The 22,155-nt window shown below is 42.8% G+C and overlaps 1 protein-coding gene across 3 annotated transcripts in view; it reads left to right on the top strand.

Annotated features, from left to right (window-relative positions):
* Positions 1-22,155, top strand: part of EZH1 (enhancer of zeste 1 polycomb repressive complex 2 subunit) — a 32,680-nt gene that overhangs the window by 306 nt on the left and 10,219 nt on the right. For 2 of the 3 annotated variants that reach the window (XM_082605221.1, XM_082605219.1), the window contains exons 2-11: positions 9,909-10,029; positions 10,154-10,282; positions 11,376-11,495; positions 12,892-13,012; positions 14,748-14,924; positions 16,280-16,382; positions 16,843-17,006; positions 17,392-17,483; positions 19,956-20,136; positions 20,385-20,581. In XM_082605221.1, the coding sequence (XP_082461347.1) occupies positions 9,909-10,029; positions 10,154-10,282; positions 11,376-11,495; positions 12,892-13,012; positions 14,748-14,924; positions 16,280-16,382; positions 16,843-17,006; positions 17,392-17,483; positions 19,956-20,136; positions 20,385-20,581 (1,405 nt within the window). Of the gene's footprint in view, positions 1-9,217; positions 9,309-9,908; positions 10,030-10,153; positions 10,283-11,375; positions 11,496-12,891; positions 13,013-14,747; positions 14,925-16,279; positions 16,383-16,842; positions 17,007-17,391; positions 17,484-19,955; positions 20,137-20,384; positions 20,582-22,155 lie in introns of all 3 variants that reach the window. The other variant, XM_082605220.1, reaches the window with a different exon arrangement.

Raw genomic sequence — 22,155 nt, 5'->3', positions numbered from 1 at the left:
GGACGGGGAATCCCGTTGGAAGGCGGGGTGGGGTGGGCGGGAGCCCCAGCGCCGGGAGGGCGTGGGTGGGCGGTGGCACCTGCGGGGGCCCTTAGCGAGGTGGACTCCCGGGGACCTGGGGCAGTGCACGGGAAGGACCAGACAAGGGGGCTCAGCTTGCGATGACTTTGGGGGTGTTGAGGAAGCGGTGGCAATAAAAACAGGGTGAGGCGAGTGAGGCTCCTAAGGAGCAAAATGGAAAGGGGCGCTCACTGTTGGGGTCGAGCCGGTGCCGCGTGCCTCCTTCGGGTTTGCGCACTAGGCGCCCAGCTAGCCTCCCTCTAGTCCCAACCCTGAGTAAGAGGCTTCTCTCCAAATTTGGTCTCGCGCCAATCCCTGCCCACCCCAGAATTCTCTTGGGGATCAAATAATGTAAGGGAAAGAGCCTTGAAGCAAAGGCAAGGTGGTGTATTCGGGACATGCCTGTTAGGAAATGGGGGACAAACTTATTTAGGTAAAAAGCGACTACTGAGAAATTGTTTCGGGGGCGGGGAGGGGAAGGGAGGTGGAAGGATGTTCGTGCCGCCGATGGAAATATTGAGAGTGGGCTTTTCATAGGTGAAATATGGGATTGTTAATAGGGTCGCCTAGGTATCGAGTCTGGGGATACAGGGGTGAGGATGGGGGCCAAGAGACGAGGTAGCCGGACCACTGGGTGCGTGCAAAGATGACCTTGAAAGTGTGGGTCTTTTCTTCCGCGTTTGCAGCCATGACGCCTTTGAAGAGAAAAATCCCCCACCCGGTGCTTTTAAGTTTAGGAAACTTGAAAGAAAGACGTTTCCAGCCGGAGAAGGTGCTAACTCCATCAGAGGTTTCTGTGAGAGCTTGTCTATTTTAAGCCTTGGAAACCCCAGGGCTGGGATGTGTGGCATTGATAAAGGAGATTACTTAATTGCGTAGAAGAAATTATTAGGAGATAAAGTACTTAAAACACACACACACATTTATAATAGGGGAAAGGATCATCTGTAAAGATGTAATAATACTGTTATTGTCAGGGTGTATGCTGAGTGTGTACAGACAGCGTGAATTAATTCTCCCAGGGCAGAGATGTTGGTTTGTTTTATTCACTGATGCACTTTAAGCACTAAAACACTACGAGGCACACAGTAGGTGCTCAATACATGTTTGTGGAATAAATAAGTAATGGGACGATCTCTGGGACTGGGAGTTGGGAGATCTGGATCCTAGTTCTTCCACTAACTGGCAGAGTACTTATAGGCCAATCACAGAACTCGATGCCAAGGCACAGCTTTAAAACTTACTGAGGTGGGGCCTCCCTGGTGGCGCAGTGGTTGAGAGTCCGCCTGCCGATGCAGGGGATACGGGTTCGTGCCCCGGTCTGGGAGGATCCCATATGCCGCGGAGCGGCTGGGCCCGTGAGCCATGGCCGCTGGGCCTGCGCATCCGGAGCCTGTGCTCCGCAACGGGAGAGGCCACAACAGTGAGAGGCCCGCATACCGCAAAAAGAAAAAAAAAAAAAAAAAAACTTACTGAGGTGGAAATGACTTTTTCATTATGGTGTTACTTTATTTATTATTTTTTTTAAAATAAATTTATTTATTTATTATTTATTTTTGGCTGCGTTGGGTCTTCGTTGCTGCATGCCGGCTTTCTCTAGTTGCGGCGAGCGGGGGCTACTCTTCGTTGCGGTGCTCGGGCTTCTCATTGAGGTGGCTTCTCTTGTTGCGGAACACCAGCTCTAGGCACGCGGGCTTCAGTAGTTGTGGCACGTGGGCTCAGTAGTTGTGGCTCGCGGGCTCTAGAGCGCAGGCTCAGTAGTTGTGACACCTGGGCTTAGTTGCTCCGTGGCATGTGGGATCTTCCTGGACCAGGGCTTGAACCTGTGTCCCGTGCTTTAGCAGGCAGATTCTTTTTTTTTTTTTTTTTAATTTATTTATTTTATTTATTTTATTTTTGGCTGCCTTGGGTCTTCGTTGCTGCGCGCAGGCTTTCTCTAGTTGTTGTGAGCGGGGGCTACTCTTCATTGTGGTGCGCAGGCTTCTCATTGCGGTGGCTTCTCTTGTTGTGGATCACAGGCTCTAGGTGCACAGGCTTCAGTAGTTGTGGCTCACGGGTTCTAGAGAGTAGGCTCAGAAGTTGTGGTGCACGGACTTAGTTGCTCCGCGGCATGTGAGATCTTCCCCGACCAGGGCTCAAACCCATGTCCCCTGCGTTGGCAGGTGGATTCTTAACCACTGCACCACCAGAGAAGTCCGGTGTTACTTTAATTCTCTTTGAAACAGCACTAGAATAAGGAGCCTAGGATTAAAAATGAAATTTTATTCCCAAGAAGACTTTTGTGAGAAGGGAAAAGGGGAGAAAATGTAGTTGGACTTGTTTCTCTTATACTTGCCTTTTAAAACTATTTAAGATATTATTTTTGTCTCTTTCATTCTTGAGATCTGAAACCTGGCTTCCTTAGTTCTCCAGGTAACAATTCCTGCCCTTGATTTGTGCCTTATGTGAAAATTGTAACAATTTATTTCGCTAAGTATATCTTTTTCCTGTCTTGTACTAAGTTTAAAAAGTCTCTACTTTGTTGACTAGCTACTTCCCAAAGAAGGTTTGAGGAAGCAATACTAAAAACACATTACATTTCTACAAAGGATAGTTAACTACAGAGAAAAGAGAAAAAAACAGGACAGAGGAGCTGAATAGGCATTTTTCCAATGGAGACAAACTGATGGCCAACAAGCACGTGAAAAGATGCTCGTCATCACGTCAAAACCACAGTGAGATATCACCTCATACCTGTTAGAATGACTATTACCAAAAAAGACAACAGATAACAAATGCTGGTGAGAATGTGGAGAAAAGGGAACCTTGGTGCACTGTTGGTGGGAATGTACATTGGTACAGTCACTATGGAAAACAGTATGGAGGTTCCTCAAAAAATTAAAAATAAAACTGCCATACAATCCATCAATTCTGCTTCTGGGTATTTATCTGAAGAAAATGAAAACACTAATTCAAGAAGATACTTGCCTCCAATGTTCAAAGCAGCATTATTTACAATAGCCAAGATATAGGAACAACCCAAGTGTCCATCAACAGATGAATGGATAACATATGAGATACACACACACTCACACACACATACACAGAAGAATATTACTCAGCCATAAAATTTTTGCCACTTGGCGACTTCCCTGGTGGTCCAGTGGTTAAGAATCCACCTTCCAGGGGCTTCCCTGGTGGTGCAGTGCTTAAGAATCTGCTTGCCAATGCAGGGGACACGGGTTCGAGCCCTAGCCCGGGAAGATCCCACGTGCTGTGGAGCAACTAAACCTGTGCGCCACAACTACTGAGCCTGCGCTCTAGAGCCTGCGTGCCACAACTACTGAAGCCCGCATGCCTAGAGCCCCTGCTCTGCAACAAGACAAGAAACCAGAAAGAAGCCCGTGCACCACAACGAAGAGTAGCTCCCGCTTGCCGCAACTAGAGAAAGCCTGCTCACAGCAATGAAGACCCAACACAGGCAAAAATAAAAACAAACAAACAAATAAATAAATAAAAGAATCCTCCTTCCAATGCAGGGGATGTAGGTTCGATCCCTGGTCAGGGAACTAAGATCCCACATGCTGAGGAGCAGCTAAGTACACACGCCGCAGCTACTGAGCCCTCGTGCCACAACTAGAGAGAAGCCTGTGCACTGCCATAAAAGATCCCGCATCCTGCAACTAAGACCCAACACAGCTATAAATAAATAAATAAGTATTAAAAAAAAATTTTTTTTTTGCCATTTGCAACAACATGGATAGACCTGGAGGACATTCTGCTTCTTGAAGTCAGACAGAAAAAGACAAATACTATATGTTTTCTTTTATATGTGAAATCTAAAAGATAAAACAAAAGAACAAAAATTTTTTAAATAAAAATATGTTGAGAAAGGTGAAGAGAATTATATCAAATTAAGATTGAGGGAGAGGGTTTTAAAAGGAAAAACTGCTTTTAGAGAACACCTCCATTCCAGAAAGTCCCTAGTTTTGTTTGTTTGTTTTTAATTTGTCCAAACTGTGTATTGGGCTCTTTCCTGGCCTCTTTAGTCCAACAGACTTCAGTGCTCCAAAACTTAAAGTCAAGCGTTCCTTAATGGGTAGAGTTTAGTGCCTCTGATGTGTTGTGTTCTCTGACACACTTGCCCTAATATTTTGATTCAAAATGGAATAACTAAAAGGTCTTGTTTCACTGAATGATAATGAGCAGTCTATATATATATATATATATATATATATACACACATATATATATACACATATATATATACACATACATATGTATATATATATATTTTGTTGTTGTTGTTGTTTTGGCCAAGCCATGCGGCTTATGGGATTTTAGTTCCCCAACCAGGGATCGAACCCGGGCCCTTGGCAGTGAGAGCATGGAGTCCTAACCACTGGAATTCCCAGCAGTCAATAAATATTAAGCTTTATGCTAGTGTAATGCAGAACCAGCCAAGGTAGGACTCTAGCTTATTAGGAAGTTCCTTTAACTCTTCTGAATCAGTGTTGTACATCCTAAGAGCCAGCGTTTGGGTCTGCTAAAAACTAATCCTGCTTCGATATTTATCACCATTGTCTCAAGTGCACGTGACCTGATTCTTTTTGTAAAGCAACACTAGAAAATATTAATGCTATAATTTTATTTTAAATAAGAATTCAGTGTCACAACTTCTTTAGTAAGGTTCTTTCTATGTGTATAGTGCCCAGAAACTCAGTGACTTTTCATAAAAGTACATAGTCATATAACCTTCACCACAACCAAGGTATAAAACATTTTCATCATCTCAAAAATCTCCTTTGTGCTTCTTTCCATTTAATCCCTTTCTAGAAACATTCTAGTAGAATGTCATATAAGTGGAATCGTAAAGTGTGAAGTTTTTTGTGTCTGAATTCTTTCACTCAGCATAATGCTTTTGCGATATGTTTTGCATATACAGGAACTGTTTGTTCCTTTTTATTGCTGAGTAGTATTCCATTGTATGTATACACTGCACTTTGTGTACATTCACCAATCCATAGATATTTGTGTTATTTCCACTTTTTGGCTATTACGAATAAAGATGCTCTGAGCATTTGTGTACAGGTCTTTATGTACATATGTTTTCATTTCCCTTGGATAAATAATTAGAAATTGTGTGCCAGGTTTTACAGTAAGTATATATTTAACTTTATTAAAAAAAAAAAAAACTGGCGAGACTTCCCTTGTGGTCCAGTGATTAAGAATCCGCCTTCCAATGCAGGGGATGCGGGTTTGATCCCTGGTCAGGGAACTAAGATCCCACATGCCACGGGGCAACTAAGCCCACATGCTGCAACTACTGAGCCCATGCGCCAATACTAGAGAGGCCATGCTCTCTGGAGCCTGCGCACCACAACTAGAGAGAAACTGGAGAGAAGCCCGCATGCTGCAACAAAAGATCCCACGTGCTGCAACTAAGACCCGACGCAGCCAAAAAAATTAAAAAGAATCATAATAATAAAAAAAACTGGTCGGGCTTCCCTGGTGGCGCAGTGGTTGAGAGTCCATCTGCCGATGCAGGGGACGCGGGTTCGTGCCCCGGTCCGGGAAAATCCCACATGCCGCGGAGCGGCTGGGCCCGTGAGCCATGGCCGCTGAGCCTGCGCGTCCGGAGCCCGTGCTCCGCAACGGGAGAGGCCACAACAGTGAGAGGCCCGCGTACCGCAAAAAAAAAAAAAAACACACACACACAAAAAAAACTGGCAAACATTTCCAAAGAGGCTGTACCAGGGAATTCCCCAGTACAGCCAAGTCCAGTTGTTAAGACTCTGCGCTTTCATTGCTGAGGATGCAGGTTTGATCCCTGGTCTGGGAACTAAGATCCCACAAGCCACGCAGTACGGCCAAAAAAATCATCATAATAAAAATAAAGTAAAAAAAATAATGTTGCAAAGTGGCTGTACCACTTTGCATTCCCACCAGCAATGTATGAAGATTCCAGTTGTTCCACATCCTTACCAGCAATTAGTATTATAACTCTTTTTAGTATTAGCCATTCTTGTGGTTGTATAATAGTTATGTCAGTGTGGTTTTAATTTGCATTTCCTTAATGACTAATAATGTTGAGCATCTTTTTGTGTGCTTATCTGCCATTTCTGTATCTTTTTTGGTGAAGTATCTGTTTAAATTTTTATTTTTTATTATTTTTAAAATTTATGGCTGTGTTGGGTCTTCGTTGCTGTGCGCAGGCTTTCTCTAGTTGCGACGAGTGGGGGCTACTCTTTGTTGCGGCGCACGGGCTTCTCATTGCGGTGGCTTCTCTTGTTGCGGAGCACTGGCTCTAGGCGCGTGGGCTTCGGTAGTTGTGGCTCATGGGCTTTAGAGCGCAGGCTCAGTAGTTGTGGCATACGGGCTTAGTTGCTCCGTGGCATGTGGGATCTTCCCAGACCAGGGCTCAAACCTGTGTCCCCTGCATTGGCAGGCGGATTCTTAACCACTGCGCCACCAGGGAAGCCCTCTGTTCAAATTTTTTACCCACTTTTTATTGGGTTCTTTATTTTATTGAGTTGAAGGAATTATTTAGATAAAGACTTATTTTTAAACTTCTTGACCACAATAGCATATTTTGGGAGTATATTCTCAATGTATAGGTGAATGTAATGAAAAGCTCTTAGCTTAGTACTTAACTGGAATATAAATAGTGTTTTGTGTATATAAGTAACTAAATAACAGATCTAGTAAAATTTAAAGTATTTTTTGTGTGCCACTTCCTTTGCCTAAGATGAAGGGACCCATTTCTCCAAATCTGTTCTAGTGAATGCTGAGTTTTTTGTTTGTTTGCTTTTTTTTTATATGTAATCTTTGAAGTGATAGTTGTTAATGTCCAGATGCTATGAAAACCCATCTTATGGCTGTGTTTCAGGTGTTTATTTTAATCAAACCTATCTGTTCCAAACAGTATGTTTCATCTTCCTCATTCACTTTGTGGGGATTGGCCAACTGCCAAATAAACTTTCTGAGACACTGAAAACCCATTAAAAAGCCAAGCAAAATAAATATTGGCTCATGGTCACATGAGATTCAAATATCACTTAAATTGTAAAAGGAGGAAGGAAGCATGGCTTATTATACATTATGATTGGTTAAAACTCAGTGACATTTTCATGTACATGTGTGTACTGCTCTGGCTAAATAAAGCACTTGCGTAAAATTAGAAATAGTGGGGCTTCCCTGGTGGCACAGTGGTTAAGAATCCACCTGCTAATGCAGGGACACGGGTTCAAGTCCTGGTCCGGGAAGATCCCACATGCCATGGAGCAACTAAGCCCGTGTGCCACAACTACTGAGCCTGTGCTCTGGAGCCCGCAAGGCACAACTACTGAAGCCCGCGCACCTAGAGCCCATGCTCCACACCAAGAAGCCACCGCAATGAGAAGCCCGCACACCGCAACGAAGAGTAGCCCCCGCTCGATGCAACTAAAGAAAGCTCGTGTGCAGCAACGACGACCCAATGCAGCCAAATAAATAAATAAAGATCCCACATGCCTTGGAGCAACTAAGCCCGTATGCCACAACTACTGAGCCTGTGCTCTAGAGCCCGAGAGCCACAGCTACTGAAGCCCACGCGCCTAGAGCCCTTGCTCCGCAGCAAGAGAAGCCACCGCAATGAGAAGCCCACGCACCACAACAAAGAGTAGTCCCCACTCACCGCAGCTAAAGAAAGCTTGTGTGCAGCAATGAAGACCCAACGCAGCCAAAAATAAATAAAGAAATTTATGAAAAAAATTAAAAAATAAAAAAAAAATGAAAAAAAGGGGAAAATGAGTTCCAAAAGGAATGGGAGAGGGATTGCAGTTCAAAACCAATTTTTTGGGTCATGTGGGTCTCGATAAGGGTAACCTAAGGTTTCTTAGGGAGGCATTTTGTCCTAGATTTGAATCATTTTTTCATTTCCTAAAGCAGATTATTATTAAGCTTGTTCAGGGCAGAAGTTCTATGAGCAACTACTTAATATTACCTGTGAGCAGGGTGTATGTTCTTAAATGGTTTTTTCATTCTAAAAAAGAGTCCCTCTTTTGGTCCCCATTCCATAGAGGCGTGAGAAGTACTTAAAAGATGTAGGAAGAAGAGAGATGCTGTAATTTATAGGAAAGAAATTCAGGTCTGTTTAATTTTTGTTATAACCCAGCACCGTAGTACCTTAGCTTCTGGGATTCAAATTCTTAGGTTATGGTATTGTCGTTGTTAAATTCCCTTCCCCCAGAGAGATAATATTTAACTCACAGAGAATTCTGTTTTTAAGAGCTTGAATCACTTGATTGCTTTAACAGTAAACACAGTGAGTCTGTCTGCTTCTTTGCTATTCAGTCCTTACTTCATTTATCCTTTAAGTTTAACATAGCATTACACCAATCCGTTTGGTTCTTCAAATGAAACATTCAGATATAGTCCTCTTGAAGTCCAGTAGCATGAGATATTATACTTATGATCTGATCGTGGCATATGTGTGACAGTGGGTTAAATTTTGCTGTTTTCTTGTCTGTGCTGTCATTTCTTATGGGTGAAAACAGGTAATTTAAAAGTGCTTCTAGGGGACTTCCCTGGCGGTCCAGTGGTTAAACCTCTGCATTTCCGCTGCAAGGGACACAAGTTCGATCCCTGGTCGGGGAACTAAGATCCCACATGCCGCATGATGCGGCTAAATAAATAAATAAATGAATAAATAAAATGCTTCTAAACTTTAGTTTCTCTTTCAAATTTTGGCTCTTCATAGCTCCTTATAATGTTATTAGAAATGTAGAATATTAGGTGAAATAAATAGACTTAGTTCTCCAGGAAACCTAAGTAGTTGATGTAGAATAAAAACATAACCTTGCAGATTTGATTGAATTTTTACATGCACTTAATATTTGTTCTTTCTCTAAAATATTAATTGATGGGCCTGCTGGCTGAGGCTAGAAATTGGTGCAGAAAAGCGCACTTGGTAATTGTGAGAATATATTTGTATGTATGACTGGAAGGACAGAATTCAATAAAATAAAGCACACTTCTCAAATGGCATCAGGTATTATTAGGACCTGACTTACATGCAGATATAGTGGTAGCAGAGACCTCAAAGTCTTCATAGTTCTTAGGGAGCATCTTACTGCGGGAATCAGGGTCTAAATATACTCCACTGACTTGAAACCACTGTCTATTCTCTTTTGAAAAGCTGAACATTTGTTTGGCCTTTGTGTCTTGCCGTTCCTCTGAAGAACAGAAGACACCTGTAAAACTATACCGTTTGCCTTGCATTCTACGAGGTAGGTAGAGTGTGGTACGATAAGTACTTCTTTAAAACTGTGAACCTTAATTCAAACACTGCCCCCTCCCCCCAAAAAAGTGATTTTCAATGTTATATATTTCCATGTGTCTTGATTTAGAGATAAGATTATGCTCTTGTCATATCCGACCTTTATTGCTAGGCATGTGGTAGATTTAGGCAGTCTGGCAGGTGTAGTTTTATCTTGTGGGTGGATCTTTCCACGAAGCTCTTTCATATTAACTTAGTTCTTGCTAAACATTTCTCTTAATAAGGTAGAGAGGATAGGCTTCCAAATTTCCAAGTAATCCAAGTTCCTAAATATCTGTGAAAGGACTTCTTGAGAGCTAAATTAAAAACAAGGTACCACAGGACAGAGGCTAAGCTTGTGGGTAATCAGACCAGAAGTTGCTGGTATGAAATCTTTTCTTAATTGGAACTTTTGTTGAACTCATAGATTTGGGTTCTTTAAGCTTATGTTTTTATGACTAAATGTAATGGGACTGAAAGCATAATTGACCATGTTTATTTGAATTTGAGGAATGCTTCATTTCCAGGCAGTTGAATGCTATTTATCATCTCTGCCTCTCCTTGGTTACAGCAAAATGGATTTACCAAACCCCCCAACTTCCAAATGTATCACTTACTGGAAGAGGAAAGTTAAATCTGAATACATGCGACTTCGGCAACTTAAACGGCTTCAGGCGAATATGGGTGCAAAGGTAAAAATACTTCTCAACTGAAAGGTTATGTATTTTAACATATTGATCCAATATGGAGGAGTTGGATTTCTTTTTTCTTACTCTTCTCTTGAAATCCTAACAGTTTTTTCTTCGGCTTTGCTAGGCTCTGTATGTAGCAAATTTTGCAAAAGTTCAAGAAAAAACCCAGATCCTCAATGAAGAATGGAAGAAGCTTCGTGTCCAACCTGTCCAGTTGATGAAGCCTGTGAGTGGGCATCCTTTTCTCAAAAAGGTACTTCCAGTGTCTAAGCTCAACCTTCCTCTCTTCCTTGAACTTGAGGGTTTTTTTCTGTATCTGTGATATTAGAAAATAAGGGTAATGGATACAGCTACTGTAGTCATCTTTGAATAACTGGGATGGTAATTGTTCTTCTCAGTTAATGAGTATAATCATGAGTTTTTCATAGAAAAATAAGACATTTACTGTCTACCTTCCTGGGCTCTGTATACAAGCTTCAAAGCAACCTTTTTTGTGCCTTGTTTGGCACCTCCACTACTTTGAAATTGGGAAAGGAATGCCATGGATAATGGATAGGAGTATATTGATGAAAGGGACATCCCTTTCTGTAAACTAAAAAATCATCCTAGTTTATTATAGAGATTTTTTTTTTTTTTTTTGCGGTACGCGGGTTTCTCACTGTTGTGGCCTCTCCCGTTGTGGAGCACAGGCTCCGGACGCACAGGCTCAGTGGCCATGGCTCACGGGCCCAGCCGCTCCGCGACATGTGGGATCTTCCCAGACCGGGGCACGAACCCGTGTCCCCTGCATCGACAGGCGGACTCTCAACCACTGCGCCACCAGGGAAGCCCTAGAGATAATATTTTTAAAATATAAAAAGCAGATCGTTTATTGAGAGCAACTTTCTTTCCCAAAGCAGAATGTGACTGTAATCTCTATACTACTTTGCTTCTCCCTGTACTGTCCCCATCAGCTATGCAGCTAAGTTGATGTCTACTGTCTTAAAGTTTAGGTCTTCAGGAAAACTTCCTTGTCTTCCTCCTTATCTCCTAGGACTCTCAGAGGCCCTTTGCTGTTGGGTTCAGCCCAAGGAGACCAACAGTTTTAGATTGAGATAAACATCAGTTGAGTGTGGGAGGCACTGTGCTGGACTCTGTAGAGGATGCACAGGTGAATAAGAGACAGTTCCTGCTTTCCACAGGTTTACACTTGAGTGGTTCCTTTTAGGAGCTGATTGTTACAAAACCCTCAGCTTATTAATTTGTAAGAATTAGAAGGCTACTGGGATCAGTTTGAAAGGAAACTCCAATTCTGTCTTGGGTTGTGTGCTTGCCCTTCCCTTTCCACGTCATTTCTTACATTTCAGTGTACCATAGAGAGCATTTTCCCGGGATTTGCAAGCCAACATATGTTAATGAGGTCTCTGAACACGGTTGCATTGGTTCCCATCATGTATTCCTGGTCCCCTCTCCAGCAGAACTTTATGGTACGTATTGAAAGTACCGTGGTGATTGTTTAAACTTAATGATTTTTTTTTTAATGTTGATATGCTGGCACTCCTCTTAGGGTAAAGATTGTCAGAATATACTTAACAAAGCTTGGACCTGCAGAGCAGAATGTTTTTGTAATTTATTGACTCTGAAAAACACGTATTGCAAGTTGTTCTAACTTGTTAGATTTTGTGCTCTCTGAAGTGTACCTCAGAATTGATGCTGGTTCTTTTTTGAATGAAAGAGACTGGGCAAGAGTCCAATTTTCCTTTACTACCTTGGCCCAATTTTATAACATTATGTGCAGTTAAATGCAGTCTAAATCAGACACTTCTTTCAGCAGGTTGACAACTCCCTGCTGATGGAGCAATCCTTTCTTAATACCCTAAAGGCAAGATGCTATGAAAGCCGCTAAGATAACAGAGGTGCACATGGATCTACAATCCTTTCATCTGGGCCTTTATGCTGACTCCTACTAGGATTATTTGTGGTTCTGATAATCAGTTCTCTCTAAATATGATGGCAATCGCTTATCATGCCTGGTGACAGCAGTTCTGCTGACTGGAATAGGGTATAGGTTTACAGAAGGAAATCATCTCTTAGAAGAAAACTTCAGAGTAATTTTACTTGATAGTTGGAGAACTAAGAATGACCGTTCTCTGCTGAACCAAAAAATAACATAAGATAAAATAAAATAAAATAGAATAAAATTAAAATGATCCATTAGTATTGTTTATTGCCAGAAAATATACATAGCTTGTACTGCAGTTGACTTTAGATTCCCACTGAGTGTGAGTAATTTGAATTGTAATCATAATTTTTTATTATGTTTATCCGAGGTTAGTCTTAGTCTATATAATAGAATATACAGATACTTTATGGTTGCCAGTTTCTGTTATAAACATTCCAGTTATACTGCAGATGATACTTTTGGAAGCCTTCCTTTCATCTGTCTCTCTACTTATGAGAAGAATTAGAATTGAAGACCTTTTAAACTGTTGTTCATGTGATATTTATACCTATTTCACAATGATGTTTAGTGGATAAAATGACGTAATAGTTGGAATCACTGTGAAAAAGAAATGCACTGTCACATTCTAGGTGTTGGTGGAAATATCATTGTTAATATCCAGCTTAACATTTGGTAGTTAATGTTCTCAAATAGTAAAACTGACTTCTTTTTTTCTTCCAAGAGTAGCATTACCCCTTTCCATTTGAGGTTTTGTTGGCAAAACAAAATGACCAGTCTTTAAAATGCAGTTAATTTTTGTAACCAAAGGCATTTTCAGGGGCTTTAAAGCAGCAAAAAAGGCTTGGCAAAGGTTCCTTTAAACAGGAAAGAGGAGCTTCACAGTGGATTCATGGAATGAATCACATCTGGTTTGATTTCAGGTAGAAGATGAGACAGTTTTGTGCAATATTCCCTACATGGGAGATGAGGTGAAAGAAGAAGATGAGACTTTCATTGAGGAGCTGATCAATAACTACGATGGCAAAGTCCACGGTGAAGAAGGTAGTGGCACTGGGCTCCTGGACTTTGTTAGGATGGTGCCTTTTATTTGGTGCATCGTTGTCTTGCTTTTATCTGTTGTCTCATGGTGTATACACTGAAGAATATTTCAATGTCACCACATGGCTGGGAGTAAACATTTTATATTACCAACACCCCTGTTAAATTTTAAAAGGAGTTGGGGGAATTCCCTGATGGTCCAGTGGTTAGGACTCCGAGCTCTCACTGCCAGGGGCCCGGGTTCAATCCCTGGTTGGGGAACTAAGATCCCGCAAGCCACGTGGCATGACCAAAAAAGCAGTTGGGACATAAAAGTAATCAGTGGCTAGAGAGAAAGTTTAACGAACAAATAAGTTTGATCTTTGGAGTTTTCCATAAATCCATCCAAGGCTGTTTTGTTCTTTGTTTCCCTTTCTGTGAGATTGGCAATGAGTATAACCTCTCTTCTTAGATCCAGAGACCCCCTGGATCTCCCAGAAGTTGGTTATAATATTCTGACTTTCCTAAAAGTGTTACCAAACCAAACTTGGGTCTGCTCGCCCGTGTGTAGTAAAGCCAATCTTCTGACACCAGGTTGGGGTGAAGGAAAGTACAGCATTTATGGTAGGGTGCCAAGCAAGGAGAAAAGACAGGTCATGCTCAAAGGACCGGAACTCCCTGATGGCTTTCACAGAAGGGGTTTTAAAGGCAGTGTGAGGAAGGGGGCCGCAGGGTGCGTGATCAGCTTGTGCCCAATTCTTGGATTGGTTGGCATCAGGGTGAAATTTCAAGCATCATCAACTTTCTGGTTTCAGCCAGTCTAGGGTCTGCATACTTGTGGTCAGCAGTTTTCCTCTGGTGGGGTCTGCTTCTTGTAAGACAACTTAGGAACATGTGTCAGGCCTGTATCTATATCTTTCGGGGAACTGGGACTACGGTGGTTCTCCTACGTTGTAGGTTTATGGTCTAAACTGTTAACCAGTTTCCTGGCCCAACAGCTATTCTCTGTTTCTGCATCTTCACATTTCCTAATCGTTACCTCTTGAGCCAGCCTTTTAGTGACTCGGGAGACCTGGGAGACTAAAGCAAAAGCCTTTTACTTCAAAGGACAGGGACACAGTGGCTTGTATACGATTTCAAAAGCAGGTCATTTGTATTTAGTTGTAGTTCTAGAAAAGGCTGTTAGTGTGTAAGAAGGGGAGATAGGGGAGACTCTCCATGGATTTGCAAACCAATAGCCTCACCTGATCTTTTGACAATCGTGGGTGCTGCTGTTGAAATGCATTATTTATATACAGTGCCCCCTAGTGTTCAGAGGCTTTATCCTAAGTTGTAGTATAACCCCATATATTGATAGTATGATTTTTTTAAAAAGTATGCTGTCTTTTGATTCAAAGAAGTCACTACTGACCCATCAGCAGCAAAACCAAGTACATTTTCATTTTATCATTCTTTCTCTTTCCCATTTGTATTGTTGGAACACTTTTGTGATATTTTGGACCATAAACACAGGTTGATATTACTGAGGAAGTGAAGACCCCAGTAAAAAGAAAGCCCATAACTGGATTTCCCACTCCAGTCAGCTGAACTGTTGCAGTTGTATGAGCCAATCCAATTATTGTAATCCCCTGGTTGTCCACATAAAAATGTACATATATTATCTATCTGGGCCTCAGGAGTGAACACAGGAAAATCTTCCTAGGAGGACTAATGGAGTATAAAATGACCACTGCTCATCCATCTAAATCTTATATTTCAGAGATGATTCCCGGGTCTGTCCTGATTAGTGATGCTGTTTTCTTGGAGTTGGTAGATGCTCTGAATCAATACTCAGATGAGGAGGAGGAAGGGCACAACGACACCTCAGATGGAAAGCAAGATGACAGCAAAGAGGATCTGCCAGTAACAAGAAAGAGAAAGCGACATGCTATTGAAGGTGAATAGCACGACTTCCTAATTCCACTGTGAAAGTGCCAGTGAGAGGGAGGAAGGCAAAAACAGACGTTTGTTGCTTATTAAAGGCTGTTGGTAGGCCTCCCTGGTGGCGCAGTGGTTGAGAGTCCGCCTGCCGATGCAGGGGATACGGGTTTGTGCCCCGGTCTGGGAGGATCCCATATGCCGCGGAGCAGCTGGGCCCGTGAGCCATGGCCGCTGAGCCTGTGCGTCCGGAGCCTGTGCTCCGCAACGGGAGAGGCCACAACAGTGAGAGGCCCGCGTACAGCAAAAAAAAAAAAAAAAAAAAAAAAAAAGGCTGTTGGTGCTTCTCATTGGTCCACTTAAAAGGAATATGTGTTCACTGACTAATGGTTTAAGGTAGCTGTGATCTAGCTGAAGAACAAAGTAGGAGAACTTAGACAGTAATCATTGTGCGTTTCTAATTATAAAAATAGTGTGTTTGGAAAATACGGCAAATTATAAAGAAGAAAATTAAATTACCCTGTTATGCTGCTGCCTAGAAATAACGAGTACTAATATTTCCTTCTAGACTTAAAAAATGTATATATATAAATATACATATGTACACCTAAAATGGGTAAAATATATATCAATTATACCTCAATTTTTAAAAAGTACATATGTAAATTAACATACATATATGGTATATGAAATTGGTGTCATGCCACGTGTGTGTATGCACATACATAATTTATACCCCTTATTTAGTTAATCTTGAGCATTTTCCCATGTTAGTCAATATTTAATTATTCATGAGCATTTTCCCATGTTAGTCAATATTTAATTATTTAATTAACTTCACATTTCATTATACTTTATGTTATCTAATTATACTATATGTCTAGACACGTAGTCTGTCTCTCTTGTTATAACGAAGTTACAGTATCCATCTTGTTCTTCAGCATCAATATTATGGTAGGGTCCTTCTGCACTCAGGTCTCTCCATAAAAACTTCTGTTTTCACCTCCAGATTCTGTCTGGGACTGTGGATTTTTTTTTTTTTGGCCACACCACACAGCTTGTGGGATATTCGTTCCCCGACCAGGCCCTCGGCAGTGAAAGCTCAGAGTCCTAACCACTAGAGCGCCAGGGAATCCCCCTGGACTGTGGATTTTGTTGTTATCATGTAGATGAATCTGATTTCCTTATTTACGGGTGGCCTATTAGATAGGTCCAGGTAGCACTGACCTTCTTTATGTATTCCTAAACCGTCGGTGGTTAGGTTAACAGAGCAGCTCCAATCAAAATGCCGTGACACAAGGAAACACGATCGAATAGCTTCGTTGGCGTATTCTGATTATGGCACTCAGGACCTTTTTGTCATTTCCAATTCAGGCAGCAAAAAGAGTTCCAAGAAACAGTTCCCAAATGACATGATCTTCAGTGCGATCGCTTCAATGTTCCCTGAGAATGGTGTCCCAGATGACATGAAGGAGAGGTAGGGAAAGCTGCCCCCTGCAGGCCATGTAGAGCACTGCGGGGGGGGGAAACTTTGGTACAAGCTTGTGTTTGGCTAATAAAAAGCCCCATTTCTGGTAAGTGCATGATGATTTGCCTACACTTCTGATTACCTCTGAATGCCCATTCCCATATTAAGGGACGTCGTTTGCTGGCTTTTAAGTAAGTCTGGGCAGAGAAGTTTAAAGATTTTGCCACTTTTCTGGAGAGTTACTCCAGCACCATATTTATCAAATCTTTCCCTCCCTTTACTTTCAGACACACGCCGAGCCCAGCATAATTACAGTGGTGAACCCACTTGGTTATACATCAAGACCTATAAAAAAAACGCCCATTCTCCCTTGGCAGACCATTCGCGGATGACTGTCAGTACTCAGTCTGTGTTTTCTCAGTGCAGACATTCCCTTGGAAGGAACTCTCACCTCTCTTTTCTTAACTAGGTATCGGGAGCTCACAGAGATGTCAGACCCCAATGCGCTCCCCCCTCAGTGCACACCCAACATCGATGGCCCCAATGCGAAGTCCGTGCAGCGGGAGCAGTCCCTGCACTCTTTCCACACGCTCTTCTGCCGGCGCTGCTTTAAATACGACTGCTTCCTTCACCGTGAGTGGGGCGACCCTGAAATGCTCTCCTGTTTTCCGTCCCCAGCCACCATTTCTTTCTCTTTATTTCAGTTTATCCGATAGAGTTCCCGGCTTCTGATCTGATGATGGTTTTACAAAGGGCCAATTCTATTTTCTCTTGCTCAGTTATAGTGCAGTGTGCTTTGCATGGTCAGGACAGAATACCCAGCAACGCAGTTGTCCCCGAGTACCCCCTAGCTTTGGAAGAAGTGTGTTGATGTCAGAAATGATTTGGTTTTGTGCACCTTGATGATAGCTGTTTTATATCTAAATTCTCCTGCAGTAGCTCCCTAATTCAATTTTGTTCCTCCCCCTCCTGTCAAGTGGATGAACCATTGGCAACAGGACAGTTTTGTGTTTTCCAGCTTTTCATGCCACCCCTAATGTATATAAACGCAAGAACAAAGAAATCAAGATTGAGCCAGAACCGTGTGGCACAGACTGCTTCCTCTTGCTGGTACGTTTTTAAGCTGTTCTGCCATTGTTAAACTTCGTTGAAAACTGAGCAGGAAATGGTCCTTGGGCTTTCTACCCCAGGAAACACAAACCAAGTGAGCTGGTACATAGCACCCTGGGGGTCACACAGTACAGGTGAAACATGGCTTCTGCTCTTAAGGAGCTCCCAGTTACTGCAGCAGTAGGACTGTGAAGTTAGTCTCATGGAGTGAGGTTGGAAGAACATTAAGGCTTTCTTGCTCTAAATATCAACTACTCAGATTTCAGAGTCTGAAACTGTGTTGTTTGAATTGGAGCTGTATGTGTGTGTGAGACACCATTTTCTTTGCTGTCTTCCTTTAAATGCATATAAATGTAGGAGGAATAACACGTGAAGGTGCTGATGTCTTATGTGAGTTAATCAACCAGATGGACCCTTCCCCGATGGACAGACCTCATGCAGCGGCATAAAGTCTCCTGCATTCATGTGGGGAGGCGGTACACTGAGAGCTCGAAGGGAATAGGTTCAGTTGGACTTGCCAAAGACACAGTTCTGCTTTCTACACAACAGGGTGAGCTTAGGTAAAGAATAAAATACCTTGATAAAATTTCTGCTACCAATTAAAATGAGGTTATACAGCCAAGTGCCTCTGGGACCATCTTTAGTGGGATAATAGAAGGAAGGATGGTAGAGAGTGCCACTGGATAAAAATCAGGAAAATGTGCCACATGGTAAAGCAAAAGAATAAATAGACTTTATCTGATTGATTTTTTCCGTAATATGTATTAACGCTTTCCTATGTGTCAAGCAGTAGGCTGGCCCTTAACATATATTATCTTATTTTCATGCTTATAACAACATCTTGAGGTGGAGAAACTATAGGTTATAAAAGTTACATATTTTGCCTAAAGATTGTTACTATGTCAGTGGTGTGGCAGTGAGGAAATTCAAGCTCTGGTCTAACTCCACAGTCCATGCTTTTTTTTTTTTTAACACCATGTTATGTCAACATACCAGCATTTATATAACTCAGAAGGACATTGCCCTCTCCACAGTAGCTTTCCTGGAATCCTGTGTATGTCACATTGTAGCATAGGCCCATAATATCAGATTCAATTAAATTCAAAACTTCTCTCTTGGAATTTCTTTTAGGGCCTTCTGAATATCCTTAGTAATGGTAAACCTTTATCCTTTACTTGTAGATTTAGTTTTCAGAAACAGCTAGAAATCTTTGGAAACCAAGTCTGGTGAGAAGATAGATGATCAAGCTGAATGATGTTATTTGGTCTTTTAAAAAAAAACCAAAATAAACCAAAATAAACGTAGCTATAAAGTAACAAAACAGTATTCTTCCAAGTATAAAATATTGACTTGGAGGGAAGTTCCAAAATTAAGTAGTAATATTATACAAATTCAGGGATTATACATTTTCTTATTGAAACAGAGACAGTGTGGTAAGATGCAAAGAACAGTGAGGCCTGGAGACCGAGAGGCCTGATTCTTGTACCTACTCTGGAATATTAACTACATGCTCTCAGCAGGTCCCTTCCCCTCTCTGAACCTCATTTTCTTGCTTTTTTTTTTTTGGCTGATTTGGGTCTTTGTTGCTGCGCGCGGGCTTTTCTCTAGTTTCCGCGAGTGGGGGCTACTCTTCTTCGCTGCAGTGCCCAGGCTTCTCGTTGCGGTGGCTTCCCTTGTTGCAGAGCACGGGCTCTAGGCACGGGCTTCAGTAGTTGCAGCATGGGGGCTCAGTAGTTGCGGCATGTGGGCCCTAAAGAGCATGGGCTTCAGCATTTGCGGTGCGTGGGCTCAGTAATTGTGGCGCATGGGCTTAGTTGCTCTGCAGCTTGTGAGATCTTCCCGGACCAGGGATCGAACCCGTATCCCCTGCATTGGCAGGCGGATTCTCAACCACTGCGCCACCAGGGAAGTCCCTGAACCTCATTTTCTCATCTACAGGAGAATGTGTTCTCAAATTCCAGACAGCCAGCATGCAAATGAACATAAGATACAACTCACTGGACAGTTGAAGATGCATAGATGCATCGATTATATCTTTATAAAGATTATTTTATAGGGCAGCTCTTTTGTGAAGAGGTATAAATGTGTAAGCTTTAGAATGTTAAGAAACTATCATTAGTGGGAAGCAGCCGCATAGCACAGGGAGATCAGCTCGGTGCTTTGTGACCGCCTGGAGGGGTGGGATAGGGAGGGTGGGAGGGAGACGCAAAAGGGAGGGGATATGGAAACATATGTATATGTATAACTGATTAAATTTGTTATAAGGCAAAATAAATAAAAAAAAATAAAAGAAAAAAAAAAAAAAAAAAGAAACTATCATGTGGTCATACTTACATGGTACAGATAAAAGAAAGAAAAAGAAAAAGCATTGTTGTAAGTAAGCCCAGGTATTGAAGATGGTTTGTGATGACGGGACCAGCGTGGTGGCTCTGGGCCTGGTCCTGTTTCCTAACTGTGACACGGCCCTTGCAGGAAGGAGCAAAGGAGTATGCCATGCTCCACAACCCTCGCTCCAAGTGCTCCGGGCGTCGCCGGCGAAGGCACCACGTGGTCAGTGCTTCCTGTTCCAACACTTCAGCCTCTGCCGTGGCTGAGACCAAAGAAGGGGACAGTGACAGGGACACTGGCAATGACTGGGCCTCCAGTTCTTCAGGTACAGTGAACTGAAAATGGTCTCTTCTTTCCACACAAGGTAAACCCAGGATCCTTGCCTGACACCTAACATCGCTACCTTTTGAAATTGTTCATTCTTTCCACATGTTCACCTGTAAGCAGTAAGGACAGGGAACATTTTCGTTCCTAACGATTCTGCCTTTAGAATGAAGTACTGAGTGTGTGGCACACCACCGATGACAGCTGCACTCCACCTTCTTCTGTTTCTCTTATTTCTTCCTTTCTTAGAGGCTAACTCTCGCTGTCAGACCCCCACGAAACAGAAGGCTAGTCCGGCCCCACCTCAGCTCTGTGTAGTGGAAGCACCCTCGGAGCCTGTGGAGTGGACCGGGGCTGAAGAATCTCTTTTTCGAGTCTTTCACGGCACCTACTTCAACAACTTCTGTTCAATAGCCAGGCTTCTGGGGACTAAGACGTGCAAGCAGGTACTGTCTGAAAGGAACAAGAACAAGCTGCCACTCTGGTGGCCCTTTTGCCTTTTTTCTTTTTTTTTTTTTTGGCTGCCTTTGGTCTTCGTTGCTGCGTGCGGGCTTCCTCTAGTTGTGGTGCGTGGGCTTCTCATTGCGGTGGCTTCTCTTGTTGCGGAGCGTGGGCTCCAGGCGTGCGGGCTTCGGTAGTTGTGGCGTGTGGGCTCAGTAGTTTGTGGCTCACGGGCTCTAGAGCGCAGGCTCAGTAGTTGTGGCGCACGGTCTTAGTTGCTCTGCGGCATGTGGACCAGGAATGGAACCTGTGTCCCCTGCATTGGCAAGTGGATTCTTAACCACTGCGACACCAGGGAAGTCCCCTTTCTGCCATTTTGTAAGACTGCCTGTCTGGATAAAAGCTGTCTGAGGCTCAGTCCTTCATGAGCCTGTGCTTCTGGGCCATGTGGTGGGTTCCCCAACCATGGGGCCTCTTGTGAATGCCAGGCCTAGCAAGGTTTGGGGATCTGCTCTCCTTGCTGAATTCTTATTTCTGTCTCTAGCCACTCTCTACCTCTTCTGGATGTTTCTACCCTCTTCAGCTTTTTTTTTTTGGTTCCTGCCTTTCTTTCTAAATGTGGACCCATTTCCTAGAAGGGACTCCTGGGTCTTTCTGGGGATCTTCTTATCTTGCATTTCCACTGCTGCTCCTGCTTCTGTAGCTGCAGCTGCCACTGCCCCCCCACCCCCCCATCAGTCTTCTCAGTTGTTTTATTCTTCAAATGTTGAACCATCAGATTTTCTAATTATGACCCCTAATAGCTGGGCCTGGAACTTGTCCGTCTCACATCATCACTAGAATCACAATTTGATAGCAGCTACTGATACTCTGGAGGCAGGAAAAGCCTGCGGTGAGAAGACAGACTGAAGCACAGGGACAGGGAGTCAGGTGTTAGGGCCAAACTGTCCAAAAGGAGAGGAACACCAGAGCTTGAGCCCTGCTCCCTTAGCTCCCTACCTTCTGAAAGTGTCTCTGTGACGTGTTCTTCATGCTACCTCTACTTAGAACAAATAGAACCATGAGCTCAAGTGTCGTTTGCTTTCATTTTGGAGCTCACATCTAGTTCCCCAAGGCACAGGTTTTCTTGATCTAAAAATCTGCAGAAACGTGTGCAAAACAATTTTTGTATGTATTTTCCCGAGAAGAAGATTCATAGTTTTCATGGAATCTCAAGAGGGCCTATAACCAAAAAGGAGAAGAAAAAGCTGAAAACGAATGCTCTAAGGGATGCAGCACATTGAAAGGGAACCAGCCTTCCTGAAATGCTGTCCTACTGATACAGTCAAGGCTCTGACATCTTTCCGCCCACAGAGGGAGCTAGTGCTTAGCCGGGTGGTACCTCTGGTCACATCAGACTCAGTCACACAAGGTACACAGTGCTGCCTTTCCTAAGAAGAGGCAGATACTGTTGGTAAGAATCGGCCCACTCAGGGCTCGGTAGGCAGAGCAGTAGATGAAAGCTACTGACCAGGAAAGCTGTACCTGTACTCAGTATTTCTCCTTCTCGAATCAGGATAAACACTTAAGAATTAACTTC

This window comes from Mesoplodon mirus (assembly GCF_964341445.2).
Source record: "Mesoplodon mirus genome assembly, chromosome: 18".
NCBI lineage: Eukaryota > Metazoa > Chordata > Mammalia > Artiodactyla > Ziphiidae > Mesoplodon > Mesoplodon mirus.
This window is presented reverse-complemented; position numbering and strand designations above follow the sequence as displayed.